Consider the following 18,621-nt stretch of genomic DNA (forward strand, 5'->3'; position numbering starts at 1 on the left):
TCAGGTTTTGGCTATATTAAAGATTTCAGAGTATGTTTTGAATAATGAAGACTTTTTTTCCCTTCAGTCCCATATCCAGAGCACATCAGACAGAATCCAGTTCAATGATCTTCAGTCTTTGTTGTGTGCCACTTTACAGGTAAACACTTGTTCTTTAGTATCTTGCTTGCGTTTTCAGGTCATGCCGAAAGTATTTAACATGAAGACTAGTGAGCAAAGTTGAGAGGGAGGCTGATTTGGGTTTTATTCTAAGATACACAAGGAATGGTATTTCAGCTTAAATTTTGGTTTATTTTTTCATTTGTAGTCTCTAAAAAGGGCATTGAAGTATGAAGCATAACAAAACGAGATTGTGAGCAGTAAGTTGGGTGTATATGTCCTTTGTCTAAATACTGGCTCAACCCATGAATTACAAGGTAGAAAAAGAGGCTGTGAGAAGTAATCATCATAACTATTTTCAGTCTATTAGATTTTAAAGCCAGTCCTACCAGTGGGATGAAATTACCAAATTACCACCATTCCTCCTGGTATAGAGAGTTGCATTATAAGGTCAGATACTGAACCAGCCAAGATCCAGTTCAATTCTAAAATCAAGTTGCCTGGCAAACCTATTATAGTGGAGGAAGGATGCATTCCAGTTTGAAAACTGGCAAGTACCCTTTCTGATCAAAACAAGCTTGTTTATAGATATATTTCAGCTGCAGAATGGGAAGTGGCTATCAGAAAGGAGAAAAGTAATCCAACAGAACTGTGCTCATCAACATTCACTTTTCTCTCCCAAATGCAGAATGTCCTTCGTAAAGTGCAGCATCAGGATGCTCTCCAGATTTCGGATGTGGTGATGGCATCTCTTCTGAGGATGTTCCAAAGTACAGCAGGATCGGGAGGTGTCCAAGAGGATGCCCTCATGGCTGTCAGCACCCTGGTGGAAGGTCAGCGTTTTACTCTGTACAGAAGTGGCCAAAGAGGGAATGGTTCTGAAGCACTATGTAAACTTGAGGATTGTTAGATGTTCCACAGTCTCTCTTCTATTCAGCTGCAAATATAATGGTGCCATTTCGGTATCTATATTTAGTATAGAAAAATATAAATCAGTGGAGACTATCGGAGTGAGAAGTGATTAGGTTATAGCTGTGGAGAAAAAACTGTTTGACTATCAGAAAATTTGGCTGCATTTTAATTGATTGGATTGCTATTTGTTCATTAAAGAATAATAAATAGTTTGAAATAGGCAGGAAGGAAATATCATCTTGATTAAGATCCAGGTGTAAATGTCTTACATTTGTTTTGGATTATAATCCCCACAGTCCCTGATGGGGTGACTGGGTTGGAATACAAAGCATCTACAGGCCAATGGTTCTGCATTCTTGCTGAAAAGCAATATTTGTATAGAAAGAGGATATACTGTTGAATGAATCTGAAAAGCCATAGCATTGGGAGGTGTCTCTGTAAGAGGCAACAGAAATGGGATTGGTTCCTCTTATTCTTCAGCAAAGCTTTACATCAGAGATGAGGTGGATATAACAAGGGTTCACTCTGTTCACTGTTCACTCACTCTTCCACTGTTGCCACTGGCTACGCACTCCCTTCCAATCGCTCCAGAGTTCGTGGCCAACTAGCCACTCCTGGCAGAAGGAGGGAAGATGAGCTTCCCTGCCAGGCTGACGAGTGGCTAGTCAACAGCGAGCTCTGGAGTGATTGGAAAGGAGCTCAGAACCAGCTGCAACAGTAGATGGGTGAATCAACAGTCTGGCCCCAGGGGACCGGACCCTCGTTATGTCCACTTGTGCAGGGCTTTTCATATATGAATACTCCATCTCTGCATTGTTAAGCAATCTAGATTACTCTGCTGATTATAATATATAGCATCACATAATAAATGGCTGGATTCCATGACTCTCCAATTGGATGCTTTGGTAGCCAGCCAAAATGTATGGGTGCTGTTAATTGTGCCCTTTCCAAATGGTTGGAACTGCTGGGTTTCATCTCTGGCCACACTTTTAAAGCATTTGGCATCTTCGAGGAGTCACACCTCTTCTTTTTGAATGATTTTTCCCCAGAAGCCAGGACTGGATGTCGGGGTCTGCAGAAATGAGGGAAGGAGGGACCTGCAGGCCTCAAGTTGGTTACTTCTTCTTTAAACAAGTTAATTTTAGCCAGTACCATTAGACACAGAATCCTATTCATGGAGGTTTTGTGGCGTAAACCAGATGAAGTCATCAGCCAGATGTTTTTTAAAATTAAACATGCCCTCTCCTGTCACAGAGCTCCTATAGACCCATAGTAATCATTTTCATCATCAGGAATCTTTGAGGGCCTATTGATGGGAGGAAAAATCTTTCATTATCAAGAATTGCCAATAACACTCCTCCAGAAAAATTGCTGTAGGGGCCTTGAAACAGGACAGGAAATGTTTAATTTTCAAAAATGCTCCATCTGATGACATCATCAATCTAGTGCTACAGAACCTACACAAACAGGATTTCAGGCATTATTTTAGGAGCTGATATGTTTGGGACAGATGTTCTTACATTTTTAGAAAGCAGGTTTGGGAAACAAGAACTTAAACAGGAAAGTTATGTGGGAGGAAGATGTTCTTTGTCGTCTTTGTGACTCACACCACTGGGCTTTTACATGTGCAGAAAAGATCCCAAATACTCCAGAGTGGAGAAACTTCTGGCAGTAGCCCTGGCCATGCCCTCCTGTGCTCATCTAGAACGAAGGGTATTGTGGGGGGGGGGGTCATTAGAAGTGGTAAAAGTATAGGAAGAGAAAGAGTTAGGCAGATCTTTACTTCATCTCCATTCCTGCTTCTCAATTCCTGGAGATTTTTTTTAATGTTATGCATGCATGCATATTTGTCTTACACATTGTATGTAGGTAAAGTGAGTTCATGGATTTATTTATTTTATTATGTATGTACTAAACTTACATCTTGGCTCTTTGCTAAATAGTACTTTAAAAATATACAGATAAAGTACATAATTTTCATTCCATCAATTTTAAAACTATGAAAAGTCATTGACAGAGAAGTGGCACACACCAGATAAAACATATTTCAGTGCAGAAGCTAGTATATCCAAAAACTAGGCTTTGTATTTGACAGAAGGACAGATTCAGCTTAAAACTTTCCTGGGCTATGCCACTTAAGGCAGGAGATAGGAAATTGGTATGCCCCCAGCCCCCAAAAGAACACAAAACTCCATTTTGATCTGAAAGAAAGCTAGTGTATGATAGAGAAGGCAAAGTTGACAGTCTTCTCTTTGCCATGATTGTTTTGTGTGCCCAGCGTACTTCTGAAACTTCCAGCTGCAGCACTGATTTCTGACTATTTACCTTCCTGGTGCTGCATTTGTTACATGTGGAATGTTAGAACACTTTGCCCAGAACTCAGAAGAGCCATACTTTAGCTGGGAAATCAGCTACGAAATTGACCTCTCAAGTTTAGGCCGAAACACTTTGGTAGATATGCACTGTCATAGCACAGTTGGAAATTTCTTTTGACAGACTTGTTTTCAGAGGTGGTGTCTGAAAATTTAATTGAAGAATTTGTAAAAATAAATTGAAAATGTGAACCACTTCTGATGATAGAGCACGCAGATACAATGGACAGTTTGGATACTCTCATAGACCTCTTTCTCCACATATACATCACTTCCATCAATTTTAAAACTAACCAGTTAATGTTTGCCTTTGTATTGGTATTTTTTCTTCATGGTCTCTGTGAGTCACATTAATGGATTTGTTCTGCACCTGCACAGATATCCCTTGAATTTTCCAGAAAAGAGTTGTTAACCCCACCCCTAGCACTTAGCTCTTGCTCCTCCACTCCACATTCTGAAAAACATTGGTGCTTTAACCCAGTCTCGATCACTATCCTCAGAATTGGAGGATATCTAACTATTGTTTTCAGGAAATCTCTGAACAAACAGGCTGACCAGATGGACAAAACCAAGTCAAAGTCCCAAATCCCAAAAACCTTAAAACTCTCAAAATCAAAATTGAGAAGAACCAGAAACTCATAACGTTGGGGCCTCTAGCACACAACGCATGGCCCAGAAATACTCTTAATGTCAAGACAGTTTTGATTGCCCTAAGAACTAAATCACATAAACGTCACTCACCAGATCCCAGCTTGGCATCTTTGACATCAAAAAGAACTGGATCCCACAAAGAAAATAATCATTCATAGGATTCCCTCTCAAAACCGAAGTCACAATCTCAACGTGCAGAGCCAAAGGAGAAGACACAACAGAAAAAGACAAGCAAATCTGGAAAGACAGTCAACACTAAAGTATACCTACTTACCTATCCTCCATTCTCTAAACCTAGGAAAGAAAAGAAACAAACCAGGAATGAAAATCTTCAAATATTGAGATTGACAGTATTTCCTCCCCAGAATCACCATCATTTATGGAACCATCTCAGGACTCAAGTGTTGCTGATAACAACCTTCCCTCGCCATCAGATGACATCAGGTCCTTCACAGACCTGATTAGGATGGCAGGGTCCCTGCAAATGGAAGTCCAGAGATCTCCTCTTCCTACTTCCTATCCTGCCTACGCAAAGGTTCAAAAGAGCGTCGCCACCCCAGTCCATATAGCCATTCTGCCATCATTAATAGAATGGGTGAAAGAATTATGAGAAAAACGATCAGTTTTCTCCTAGACATTAAGAAGGGTTGAAAAATTAAACAAAATACAAAACCGGCTTCCGATAAAGAAGTGGGTTGTCTATTCAGACATTCACAACCAATGTTTCCGTAAAGCCTCCCTGCACACAGCTGTCTTCCTGCTCCGCACAGCAATCATGTTAGGTTCTGGTCGCAGTGGAACCCAGCATATGTGGACTCCACACACCCCTGCACAGCAGGGGCTGAAAATTAGAGGGTATGTTGTCCACAACCCAATTCAATTGTTGTCAAAGCATCCCAAACAAGATCTAAGGGACAAAATATAATGACATACATAACGAAAGAAGGCAGGAAAATGGATGCCACCGGCCACAGAATATACTCAACATCTTCCTTAGGAATCCAGGTTGCAAATTATCAGGCAGCCATGACAACGTATCATCTTTTTTCTCAGGGAGAAGATAAAGAGCATTGAAAAATCCTTCCAGCAAGAAACTGCTACTTGTCAGATGTATTCAGATTGTCGCTCTACAGATTGTGCAGCAAAAGAAACTTGTTAGCAGTGGTAACACTATGATGTTATGCTTAGCTAAGATCTTCTAGATTAACTGATGATTCAAAGGCACAAATTGAGGATGTGCTGTATGATGGCTTGTTTAATGATAAAACAGATGATGTCATGGATAAACTATTCAAAAAGAGAAATATGCAAATGGGTTTCTTTGTGCCTCAGCCATATTATGAACAACATAAACAATACCGACCTTTCTAGAGATGGTACTACCAGTAAGCTCCTTCACAGCTCAGCCCTACAAACAGTTGACGAAACCAACAAAACTCTGGTCTTCAAGCACATCCAAAAAATTTGAAATTAAAATCAAACAGCACTTTCCTCCCAGCCAAGATCTGGACCATCACACAGACTTCCCAGTACTAACCATCAAACACCCTAGTGCCATATATCTCGCACTATTACAAATGACAGTTGAGTATTATGCATTGTGACCTATGCCTACGCAACAGAGTTTTATATTCTCACTTAAACAGGACACTTCAAGATACCTCACATTCTGCAGGAAAAGATTCAGATGTGTTGCGTCTGTAGCTGCATGCCTCAGACTGATATCAGCATCTTCCAATTGATACATTGATAATTGGCTGGTAGTCACAGATTCAAAGGCAACAGCAGAAATGCTTGCAAACTTCACAGTAAGAGTTCTGTCAGATCTTGGCCTGAGGGTAAACCTTAACAAGTCACATTTGAAACCTACATGTGTGGCCTGGTATATAAGTGCTGTTTTAAACTCAAGAACAGTGAGGCCCTATTTACCACATGAAAAGATTCTGAAAATCACTCAGCTTGTCAAAAAACTGCATAAAGGTCCTAGTGATAGCACCCACAGCTCAAAAGTTACTCAGCGACATGGCCTCAACTCTCAACCACCATCAAAGCTAAAAATGAGGTCCCTACAAGTATGGTTCCTGTCAACATTCCATAGTGACAAAGACAGCAACTAAAACTCCAGGTAACTCCAAAATTAGCAGGACAACTTCCCTGGTGGTCCAGCATACAAAATCAATAGATGTGGATACCCTTTAAATCAATGTAGCCTTCAGTCTCTATAACAGATGCATGCTTGTCGGGATGAGGTGCACATTTTGAAGACAAATACATACTTTGTGGACACACATAAGAGATAAACATGTTAGAAATGATAGCAGCCATAAAAGCCTTCAAAACCTTTGAGCCATTTCTTTGGGGAAAGGTGGTACAGATTAGCCAGAGACAACTCTGAACGTTTTAAATGAAGAAGCAAGGAGGCACACATTTCTTGGCTTTTCTGTACCTCTCTATCCTACTGTGAGAATGATGTATTCAACTACCCAATTTTGACCCCTGTTGCTGGAAAGGATAACCAGATAATAGACCCACTGAGCTGGCACAGCACACAAATGCCTGAGTAGGAACTAGAGATGGGGTATTTGTATACGAATACAAATACCCCCGCAAAGGTAGAATTAATGAGGATCTGGCCCCCTGGGGCTGGACTGTCCACTCACCTTCCACTGCTGCTGCAGGCTCCACACCCCCTTCCTATCCAGAGTTCACAGTCAACTAACCACTCTTCAACCTGGCAGGGAGGCTCATTGTCCCGCCTCCTGCCAGGACTGGCTAGTCAACTATGAGTTCCGGAGCGATAGGACGGGAGCGCAGAGCCCGTGGCAGTGGAATGTCCACCTATGCCGATCTCTAATAGGAGCAATCCCTTCTGATATTCCAAGACACACAACTCCTGGGGCTCACCACATATAGACCAGTTTGCAAAAAAAGAACAACACATGTTAAATTCTATTCCTAGACTTCCCACAGAATAGTCTCTGAGAGTCTCGATGAAATAAGAGTAATCTCCCTCTTCCCTCCCTTTCCAATACTAAACAGAATAGCTTTGAAGCTACGTCAGAAAAAGATGAATACAATAATTGTAACACTCTGGTGGCCTCGTGAACCATGATTCACAGCTCTCCTTCACATGGCGAATAACATCTACCGCCTGCCTGTGAAGCCAGATCTAATAGCACAGCGCAACAATTCACCACCCCACCTCAAAAAACAAACTCACAGCATGGAGGATCCTAGTTGAAGCCAAGAAGCCCTTCACAAGAAAAGCCTATAAATAGAAGTGGAACAAGTTTGTCACATTTGCTAATTTGCTCGAGGAAGACTATCATCCCCCATTGTTACATGTGGTCCTATGCTTCCCTTGCACTTGAAAGAAAGCAGACTGTTATAATCCTCCTTGAAGATCCACCTCTCCGACATTACACCAAACCAAAAAGCTAGGTTCACTGGAATCACATTTTTAAAAAAAAACCATGAAGAGATTCCCAAAGTCATACAAAACTTCCATCCGGATAGTAAAATGCCTTTATCTCAGTGGTCTTTGCCTCTCCATCAGATGATAAAGCATCCATTTGAACTGCTAACATACACAAGGTGGTATTATTGGTGTTTTGCATTGTGTATTGCATTGTGATTTCCTCTTTCTTCAATTCTTTAGAGATAAGGTGAATCTTACAGCAGATGTGTCTTTCAAAAATTGTGACAGATCTCCACATCAACCAATTTCTAATGTTGCCAACCTTGTTTCCTGTCTATACTAGAGACTTGGAGAAAACATTACACATATTAAATACTTGCAGGACACTAGCTTTCTATGTGTCAAGGACAAAATCTTTTGGGAAAACTAATAGATTATTCCTCTGCTACCAAGTAAATTAGCTGGGAAATAATTTTTCTTCTCAATGAATATCCAGCTGGTTTGTAAATGTCATTACCTTGTTTCTGCCAGTTGTCAATCACCCATTGGTGTGAATCTCAAGAGACCACGAGGAAAGATAGGTTACTTAACCTGTAACTGTAGTACTTCAAGTGGTCAACAGTGAATTCACACAACCTTGTCTCTGCCACACATTTGCATTTGATTCAGCAGTGGATATAGGAACTGACTATTAACCATGGAGGAGCATGTGCTAGCAACTTTTTTCTAGATTCTGGAAGATTCTGAGGGTATCTGGACAGACAGAACAAACCAATTAGTGTGAATTCAGAGATGACTATTCAAAGAACTACAGTCACAGGTAAGTAGCCTGTCCTTTTACTGCTAGTAAGTGCCAAACCATCCTGCAGCCGTGTTTGAAAAAAGAACTGTTTATTGTGATCTAATGAAAGTTATGGTCAGTAAAAATGCTATTCCGATGTAACATTAAATATTACTAGTTTTGAAAAGAAAAGCAGTGGTTCCCAAACATGAGACTCCAGATTCTTAGACTACAACTTCTGGAAATGCTGACCATTGGATGGCCTGGCTAGAGTTAATGGAATTTGTAGTCAAAGGACATCTGGACCCAAAGTTTGGGAGCCATTGTGTTAGTGGGGAGAAAGAGAACCATATGAGTCTGTGGGGTGCTCCCAGTTTTTTAAGGAAGTTGGGGATCTTTGACAGTATGTTATCTACAGGATGCATCAACATGACCTTAGAAAAGTCACTTCTTGCTCTTGGCATGATGTAAAATGGGCAGGGGGAGCATGGTTGACCTCACCAGGTTCTTTTAGGTCAGCATGATATGCCAGGTTTTGTAAAATACGGTATGCCATGTGAACATCCTTAACTTGGTATTGTAAGATATCTTAATTGCTTTAATTTAGTTACCCAAGTTACAAACATGAAAACCTGGTATTTTAAATGTATTTATTTAAAGTATATAAAACCATGCCCGTTCCTCTCCCTTTCTATTCTGCACAGTGTTAGGGGGAGAGTTTCTTAAATACATGGATGCCTTCAAACCTTTCCTGAGCATTGGATTGAAGAACTATGCTGAGTACCAGGTAAGGCCATCTTTTAATTCTGATAAATTGTTTGGATTTGATATTACTGCCTTCAGTTTGTATTTCTGTACAGCTGTTTTATAATCTGGATTCCATTGATTAATCTAGGATAGTGTTTCACAACTTTGTATCTTGTACTCGGCCAATCAAACTGAAAATCCCAAGTGAGTCTTTTTCTGAGAAATATACTTACATTGTACAGAAAAAATAGCTTCATCTTCTGTAGAAAGAAACAAAATTCTGGGTTAGCTAGTATATTTATTGGATTCAAAAAAAATACAAACAAGGTGGTGAGCTTTCAAATTCTTTAGAACTTTTCTTCAGACTTTGATGGTGTAAAATTTGGAGAATAGGCAAAGAAATAAGAAATCTAGAAAAACAGGCCATTGTGCTTGGATTAAGGCAATAGGAAAAGTACATATGGTATAACCCAACCAAAAATTGTATTTCTATTCATGGATTATATAGTTACTTTTTAAATTTGTTGTAGGAAATAGTCACTTTGCAGGGACTGGTTCTACTGTCAGAGGAAGATATTTTTCACAGAAAACATTTCTGTGGGAATGCCATTTTCTCCAATCAGTATGTGTGATTACATAGTGATTTAATTAACTTTTTAACCCATCTATGATGCTTAAATTTGATCTCCTGTTCTACTCATACAAAGACTACTTTATAGCTACAAGTTTTTCTGCTATAAGCCTGTGTACCCTTTTCAAACAATGTACTGATCTGTAGGGTTCTGAGCCATGTGTTCGACTACAGAGAAGGGAGAGTTTAAATGGGTACCTCAGTTTTTCACTAATGCAAAAATCTCCATTTTCCCTTGCAACCACTTTCCCCCCATTATTTATAACCAGGGTTGATAAAAAACAATTATGATTTTTTAAATATCAAATTGATTTAAATCAAATTTTATATTAAAAATCTATTTTTATATTTGAATAATCAAAATTGATTTGTTTATTAAAATCATGATTTAAATCAATCTGATTTATATCAGATCCACCTTCTTTATAACAGTTACACCTGGCCTAACTTTCTGAAGTTTTTACCGTATTTGCCGGCATATAAGACAACTGGGTGTATAAGACGACCCCCCAACATTTCCACTCAAAATATAGAGTTTGTTATATACTCGCCGTATAAGACTACCCCCTCTTCCGCACACCTTCCACACACCAAATAAAAAGTGCTATTCATTGTCACCATTGTACAGCCGCAGCACGGCCGCAGCGCCTCCGGCCCGCCCTTGCATCTCCCTGTGACCGGCACTAGTGCGCATGTGTGAGCTCTGTGTAGACAAGGGGCGGGCCGGAGCACCGCTGCTTCCTGCCGAGCAGAACGGGCCGGTCATGTAGAAAAGGCTGGCACCCCTATCTCGCTGCTGAAGCCATTCCTTAAATATCTTACTTAATCTTGAAAGCTCTGTTCCAGAAGGCTTTTAATTGAAATAATATCAACTATGGGTCCTGATGACAATTTTTAGAGTATCTATTTTAATTGTTTTATCTTTTTATTGTATTTTAATTGTAAGCCGCCCAGAGACCTTTGGGTAGAGTGGGTAGCATATAAGTTAAATAAATAAATACTGGGGTCATTATAAGTCAGTTCCAACTTAACAGCACACACCAACCAACAACCAAGCATGAAAAGGAGTTCTGGAAAACTAAAAACACTTGAATTTTTAAAATTGTGAGTGATCTAATATAATCATTATCCAGTCCAGAGTTTGGTATGTTTTATGCATTCTGTTATATTTATAATTTGCTTTTTGAGTTGTGATCAGGAAGAACAGGGGATTAGGAAAAGCTCTTAGTGTCAAAAATTACTACTATCATACTGAAAAGTCAGGTGAATAATGCAAGGCAGGTTGACAGGAAGCAGTGTGTCATACTTGCAAGAGGCCATGGGGAATTCAGGAAGAATACAGTGGTGCCTCGCTTAACGATTTTGATTGGTTCCATAAAAACATCGCTATGGGAAAACATCGCTAAGCGAAACACGTTTTCCCATAGAGATGCATTGAAAACCGGATAATCCATTCCAATAGGAACGGATTGCTGTCCTTAAGCGAAAATCGCCATAGGAAACATCTCTAAGCGATACAATGTTTCCATTGGAATGCATTGAAGCCTATTCAATGCATTTCAATGGTTTTGCGATGTCCATTTTCGCTATTTTTAAAGTGTCTTAAAATGTTCAAAAACTGTTTTAAATGCTTGGAATCGTTAGTGCACCTTCTAAAACGTGTGCAAACTTAATTTAGTTTTTTTCTCAGTCTTCGTTAATTTTTGGTGAATTTTTCCCCCCATTGAAATGCATTGAACCTAAGTTTGACAGCTGTCAAACGGGCACTTCAGTGCATTCCAATGGGGGAGAAAGAAATTCACCAAAAATTAACGAAGACTCAGAACAAAGCCAGATTAAGTTTGCACACGTTTTACAAGGTGCTCTAACACATCCAAACATTTAAAACAGTTTCTGAGTCTTCGTTAATTTTTGGTGAATTTATTTCTCCCCCATTAGAATGCATTGAAGTGCCCGTTTGACAGCTGTCAAACTTGGGTTCAATGCATTTCAATGGGGGGGAAAATTCACCAAAAATTAACGAAGAGTCAGAACAAAGCCAAATTAAGTTTGCACACGTTTTAGAAGTGCACTAACGATTCCAAGCATTTAAAACAGTTTTTGAACATTTTAAGACACTTTTAAAATTGCAAAAACGGACATTGTTAAGCGAAACAGGGGACCCAAAATACATTCGCTATGCGAAGCATGGTCCCAAAATCGCTAATCACCCATAGGAAACATTGTTAAACGATGCGGAAAATTCTTTTTAAAAACCCATCGTTAAGCGAATACATCGTTAAACGAAGCAATCGCTAAGCGAGGCACCACTGTACATGTATGACTGTTTGAAAACTAGTGGACAAAGCATTGTTCTAAAAAAAGGGTATACAAAATACCACTCTTCAAATGTAGCCAGACTATACGTCTCAGCATTTATCACCATTGGCTCTAGTAGATGGGATTGACAGATGTTGCAATTCAGCACTTTTGTCATTTCCCCACTGAAACTTTGCTTCTGGTGTTGTCCTGCTCCAAATTAATGGAACTCACTACATTTAACAACAGGACCTTAGCCAGAATTTATGGAGGATTGAGAAATGAGGTATTGATATGGGGTGGCTATTTCCTTGTGGAAATAGTTGCCTTCTCTTTGGAATTTAGCTCAGAAGTTGGCATATCACCAAATCCAGCTCCATTGTGAAAGTGTTGTGTTTCTACTAAATTGTTAGCAAGTTGATTCCTAGGTATTTTTTGTTCCCCCCCAAAAATGTTTTGTCTCCTTTTCTTGCTACATGTTAATATCTACTAAGTGGTTAACAGAAGCTATGACTCTTCTCAAGCACGTCACCATCGAACCATTGCTGGCTTTATTTAGCGTTTTAATGGGACACGAATGTAATGATCATTGCTGCAGGGGGCGAAAAGTGACTCATGCCTTGGGTGGGTGTTATAACTTGATGCATTTCTCCTCACAGGTCTGTTTGGCTGCAGTGGGTCTAGTGGGTGACTTGTGCCGAGCTCTGCAATCCAACATTCTGCCTTTCTGTGATGAGGTTATGCAGCTGCTCTTAGAAAACTTAGGGGTGAGTGAACTGTTCAAAAAGGAGAGCAGATTGAGAAAAGAGCTGGAAATTAGAGAAGAAATGTTCTGTGTGAAACTTGGAGGCTCCCTCATGGTGGAAAACCCATGGGGAAAACATCTACTATCTATAATAACTGGTGTATTGGCAAGGTACCAGCAGGCAAGAAGTATAAGCAAGAAGCACACTTAATTAAAGCAGTAATGTCTTAGTGTTATGTGAGTTTCCTTAGAATGATGTCACTGTACACATAGCATTTTGCTCTTCTTTTTCTCCTCCCCTCACTCTTAAGTAAATTTCATTGGCAGTAAGCTGATAGATTTAATGTAGGTCAAATGTAACAACTGTTGGGGGAAATGTCAGCTTGTTCCCTTGTGATGAATAGTACTGCAGTCCTTGAGAAGATTACTCTTAGTTTGCCAAAACTGAGCAGACAAAGAGAAGGAAACAAGAATAAAATGTGTCCCGTTGTTAGGATCAGTATATGGAATGGCAAACAGCAAAGGTACTTGCAGTGTGATGTGAGTGGATAGTGTTGGTTTTGCACTGGAGCTACTTGGGTTCAGTTAGGAAGCTCATTAAGATAGCCCCACAGTATAACAGCAAAATGTTTGACAGTCTTATAGTGTGATTGCTAAGGGATAAACGTCCTGTTTGAATAAAATCAATCACCTGTGTTCACAGAATGAAAATGTGCATCGATCTGTAAAACCCCAGATTCTCTCTGTGTTTGGAGACATTGCTCTTGCTATTGGAGGAGAGTTTAAGAAATATTTAGAAGTTGTACTCAATACCCTTCAGCAAGCATCTCAAGCCCAAGTTGATAAGGTAAGACTCGGAAACCTGGGTAGTTGCACAGATGTGTGGATGCTGGCAGTAGCCAAGTCTTCTGGCAGTAATTCCATGGGCCCCATTTGTCAAACAACCAAGAGCAAACTTTTGGAACAACCGGAATTCCTTCCGGGAGCTTTCTGAAGGGTTAGGTTCCCTGCAATAACCTTCCAGGAAATGTCCTTTCAAGAGAGTCCCCTGTTAAAGCTACAGGGCACCCCGAGAGTCCTGGTCTTTGAAAGCGGAAGGGGAGAATGAGTCTCAGGCTTCACTGGAGACTTTTCAAGAACAGCTGTGATAGAGCTGGGTAGGGGATACTGATGCCCGCACCTCCTGGAGCTTCCTCTGTCACTTGTGCTGTTTTCATTGCCAATACTACAGCTTGGTCAGAGTAGGTGATGCTGCTCCTGTTGGTTGATGCAGGCACCAAGGTTGTGTCAAAGGTGCAATAGGCTCTTGGAGTCTTGGCCCCAGGATCCCTTGTCTGTGGCCCCTTCCTCTATCCAACAGGTGGGGTGAAGGGAAATTCCCTGGGGACTCCTCTTCCCAGTCACTCTCCACACCAGCTGAGGCACAGAACTGGCAGTCCCAAGCCGCACCAGCCTCTTCCCATGTCTCCATCTCCCCCTCCATTTCCCTGAAGGAAGCCTCCACATCCTCCCAATCTTCCTTCTTTATGCCAGCCTCTGCTTTGCCCTCTTCCCCTCACTGGTGGTCTTCATCAGCCAGCTTCCTTGCTTGCACCTGCCATCCTATCCACTTCCCTACTGGGGTCCCAGAAACTATAGCCTAAGACAGCTCTCCCTGAGTGACCCCTTCAAAGTTTCTCACTACCAGATTGACTCTTGCTTATGTTTTGCCGTAGTCTGATTATGACATGGTAGACTACCTGAATGAACTGCGAGAGGGCTGTTTGGAAGCATATACAGGCATCATCCAAGGACTGAAAGGCGATCAAGAGAATGTGCATCGTGAGTACACACATATATATGTATACACATACATATACAAGATTGCATGACATTCTGAGGAAGGCCTCTAATTTCTTGCAACATTTGATGCTGTTCTTGGTTAAGGGGAGGAGGGTGAAGATCCTTGGTTCAGGTCTCTAAATGTTTTTGCCTTTATACCGAGTGCATAGTGGATTTTTCTTAATTACTGCTTGTTTTTTGCCTTGAGGTGGACCTATCGTTAAGTGACCTACTTTTAAATATCTGGTCAGGAGCCACTAGATGGCCTCTGGGCCACTTTCCTACCATCTTTTTAAAAGATTGCTTCCAAGAGTTATTGTATAGCCTTGTGCATTTCTTAAAACAAAGGCTCCTACAGTGAAGAAGTGGGAAGACAGTCTTCGCTTAGGATCACAAGCTGCTACGTCTGCATTATATTTATGCACATGTGTTTCTTTTAAAAAGCTATTAAATGTTTATCTTGGGAGGCCAGCTGGTTGTGTGTTTGTGCATGTAAGGGTAATCTAACATGATGCATTATTTTAAAAGCACAAGTTTTAGGAAGTCAGCAGCCACAGAGGAGATGTGGAATCAATGGCATGGTGACTGGGGGGGGGGGGGAGGACAGCAGTTTTGTAGGCCTATTCTGAACAATGCAAAGAGAAACATGTTTATCTAGAATATAAATAGTAGCTGGGTTTTTAAATATCACCAAGCAGGAAATAGCTAGGTAAACAGCCTTTAAAATTGAATCTTGCTTCCCTTTCAGCGGATGTAATGCTGGTGCAGCCCAGAGTAGAATTCATCTTGTCTTTCATTGACCATATTGCTGCGGATGAAGATCATACTGATGGTGTCGTAGCCTGTGCAGCTGGGCTGATAGGGTAAATGATGCACCTCTATGTGCTCTGATAGGAGGTAGCTTTAAATTGCCACTTTGAGGCTCAGGTATGAGACAGGTGAACGCTGTACAACCACCAAGCACCAAACAATAACTAAATAATAGTAATAAACCAACAGTCAAACTGCACTGAAATGTTTTTAAAAAGCAATTGAAATAAACCACCACCAGCATCCTAACTCTCTCAATGAATGTTGAAAAGAGCTTTTTGTTTCTTTGAGTATGCACATGATGTTAATTCCATAGTCTTGAGTAACTTGAGTAGAAATGTCCTTGCTTGGAGGTAATCTCCAATGGACCCTCTTTCCAGAGAAAGCTGTAGAAAGAAGCTCCTTATTTATTTCAAAGTGCCAACACTGCAGTTAAACCTGAATACTGAAGTTTTAGTTTAGAAAATCTATTGCCCCTGCCCTGCAAGGGTTAAATGCTTATTTCCTTTTATAGGGGCAATATTAAAAGAGAAATACTTACCAATCCCTTGTTGGGCTAGACTGGTACTGGCCACCATTGCACCCCTCTGCTGGACTACTGCACCAGCCGAGGGGAGTGCCAAAATCCAGGGTCGGAGGATGGGTAAGTCTTTCTTGATGGTGATTTGTGGCTCGCGTGCCCACAGAGAGGGCTGTGGGTGCCAGCTGTGGCACACATGCCATAGGTTCACCATCACTGTTCTAAAGGAATTAAGTAAAAACTAGCACCGTTTGCTTTGAAATTCAAAAAGAATTGCAAAACTCACACCACTAGAGGAGGATCAATATAATCTATGTCTTTCCACAATATTTCTGCAGTAGTTCCTTAAGGCTGGTGATTGGAGAAGCTTTACTGAGCTGGGAAACTTAGTGATTTCTCTTGGTACTCTTGATTCTCACAGGGATTTGTGCACAGCGTTTGGGAAAGATGTCCTCAAATTGGTAGAAGCTAGACCTATGATACATGAATTGCTAACTGAAGGAAGGAGGTCAAAGACGAACAAAACAAAAACTCTTGCTACCTGGGCCACTAAAGAGCTTAGAAAACTGAAGAATCAAGCTTGGTAAGCAGATTTGCCTCTTTAATTTGCCTCAGAATAATTTAGTTCCTATGCAGCTTGCATTACAAAATCAGAATGCCGGTCTCGGACCTTTTCTGATTTCAGTGAAGATTTCATTTTAGCTATTGAATAGTTTAGATTGGTGGTCTTATGATACCACCATGTAAGCTTTGTCTCTGATGCCATCCTGCTCCAAATAACAATTATCTTCTCGTTTTTTTCATTATTTGCTGGCTTTAAGAAATGCCATGCTAGATCAGACCAGAAAGCCTTTTCAAGCCAGTATTCCCTTCCCATATGAGTTGACCGGACATCAGTGCGAAGCCCATTTAAATTGTATTTTGATTCTGCCCAGAATTCTACAGTTGTTGCAGCTTACTGGAAGTTTGTGTACTGCAGTACAGTATAATGTGTGAACATGTTCTTAAGTTTAAATGTTGCCATTTGTGAACTGAGCATCTTCAAAAGAGTGTGTGTTGGGAACTCTATATATCTTCAGAGCTTGCTTGGAAGTTCCTCAGCATGAAAAAGAGCAATAGTGCATACATTTGATAGAAAAGCTGCTTTTCTTTATCAAGTGGTGCACTTACAAAGTGTTCCCAATAATTGCAGGAGACATATGCTCAGTGGATTGGCAACAAACTGCTGGAACCCTAGGCAGTTCTTTAGAATTCTGTGGAATGTGATGAGAGAGGCAAATCTGAGCAGAAAAAGGTTCCTTGGTGATGAAGAGCTTTGCAAACTACTGTAGCAATGAAATGTTCTTGTATTTGTTGTTAAAAAGCCTGCAAAATCTTCCCTCCTGCTTTTTTTGGGTGGTGTCCTCTTACTATTTTCCTTTTCTTCGCAGATCTGTTACCATTGGGACGACACCTGAGACCCCCACTGGAAATTTCCAATCAATTGAGGAAAAAAACCCAACCCGGAAGTGAGGAGTGTGCACGGATGCTGAGTGTTTGGGAATGAGAGGATGAGTGAGTGAGAGGCTTAAAACACACCACGGTGAAAATCCAGCCGCGGCAAATGGCAGCAGCGCTGTTAATGGAGTTAATCACTGACTTGCGTAGCAACAAAACTTGTCATCGCTTGCCTCCAGGAAGTGGAAAATGATTGATTTCCGTACCAATGCAGTCTCTTCAGACAAGAGACAAGGACTTACTTCTGTGTCTTTTGGCCAGTGAAGAGGGAGATGAATTAGTCTGGGAGAAAGGAAAGCTAGTTTCAGGTTCAGTTCTGAGTGCTCATATAATAAGGTCTGGCTTTCGTTGCTGGAGGGAAAGAAGAGGTGGAATCCTCAGCCCACCTCAGTCACCTTTCTGGGGAGGGGAGCTTTTGGCCGCACAACGCTGTCAGTGCACGAGAGAAACGGGAAGGGTGAAGGATTTTCTTTCCAGAGTGAGTGTGTGTGAATGAGGCGGTATCTACATTCTCAACTTTTAAGTCATTACAGTTAATCTTTCCCAAAAGAAATACTGAAGAGATTAGCAGTTGCATTTCATAAAACTAACAAGTTCAGTCTACTTGAAGTGACAGAGGAGTAAGAGAGTTCAAGGGGGGGGAGGGGGGAGAGAAGCTGCTTTGCTTAGGGCTTCTTTAGGGAATTGCTGGTGGGATGTTCAAAGCTCCCGTCGTGACACTTTTTTCACGATCTTGTTTCATTAAAAAGCGCCTTTCCTTCCTGAATTTTGTTCAACTGTGAATGTAGAAACCAGTGGGTGGGGGTGGGGGGAGGTGGGAGCAGGTGTCCAGAAAAACTCTCACATGTTAATAGAGAGATTAGTATCCAGATTCTCCAAATGGGATATGAGGCTTTGGGGGGAGGAAAAACCCACGCAACTCTGCTCTAAATTGGCGACAAAAAACAAGCCCAAAAGGGACAAAGCCCCCTCTCTTGGCGTGAACAAAGTAGCCCAAACCACACACAACTGTGCCAAAGAGTTTAAAAGGAAACAAAGTCCAAACTAGGGGGAAACAACCTTCAGGAAATATTTTGGATTGCAAAATGAGGTTGAAATTCAAATGTTCAAAACAAAGCAAAAAAGATAAAAGTATGATTTGGAAACTGCTTGGCCTATTTGTTCTCTTTATTTGATTCTGATACGGTATTAGTCTTGCTGCACTTCAAAAAGGAAAATTTATATAAATATATATATACTGAAGCTTACACAGGATGGCACTTGTAAAAGGTTATATTTTTCCACTGCAGTTGAAGATTAATAAAATGGTGTCAAACATT

General features: G+C 40.8%; 1 protein-coding gene and 1 long non-coding RNA gene across 2 annotated transcripts in view; one reads left to right on the forward strand and one right to left on the reverse strand.

Moving 5' to 3' along the window:
- Positions 1–18,621, forward strand: part of KPNB1 (karyopherin subunit beta 1) — a 41,203-nt gene extending 22,582 nt beyond the window's left edge. Inside the window, exons 14-22 of the mRNA XM_020785593.3 lie at positions 68–139; positions 788–932; positions 8,938–9,020; positions 12,569–12,676; positions 13,358–13,501; positions 14,370–14,475; positions 15,224–15,338; positions 16,227–16,388; positions 17,236–18,621. Of these exons, the coding sequence (XP_020641252.1) occupies positions 68–139; positions 788–932; positions 8,938–9,020; positions 12,569–12,676; positions 13,358–13,501; positions 14,370–14,475; positions 15,224–15,338; positions 16,227–16,388; position 17,236 (936 nt within the window). The 3' untranslated portion in view covers positions 17,237–18,621. The remainder of the gene's footprint in view (positions 1–67; positions 140–787; positions 933–8,937; positions 9,021–12,568; positions 12,677–13,357; positions 13,502–14,369; positions 14,476–15,223; positions 15,339–16,226; positions 16,389–17,235) is intronic.
- LOC144583655 (uncharacterized) lies at positions 968–4,437 on the reverse strand. Its single transcript, XR_013537567.1, has 2 exons — positions 4,309–4,437; positions 968–1,065 (listed from the first exon to the last, which is right to left on the reverse strand). It is a non-coding gene; the product is annotated as an uncharacterized LOC144583655 (long non-coding RNA).

This window comes from Pogona vitticeps, chromosome 6 (genome assembly GCF_051106095.1).
Source record: "Pogona vitticeps strain Pit_001003342236 chromosome 6, PviZW2.1, whole genome shotgun sequence".
NCBI classification, from domain to species: Eukaryota; Metazoa; Chordata; class Lepidosauria; order Squamata; family Agamidae; genus Pogona; species Pogona vitticeps.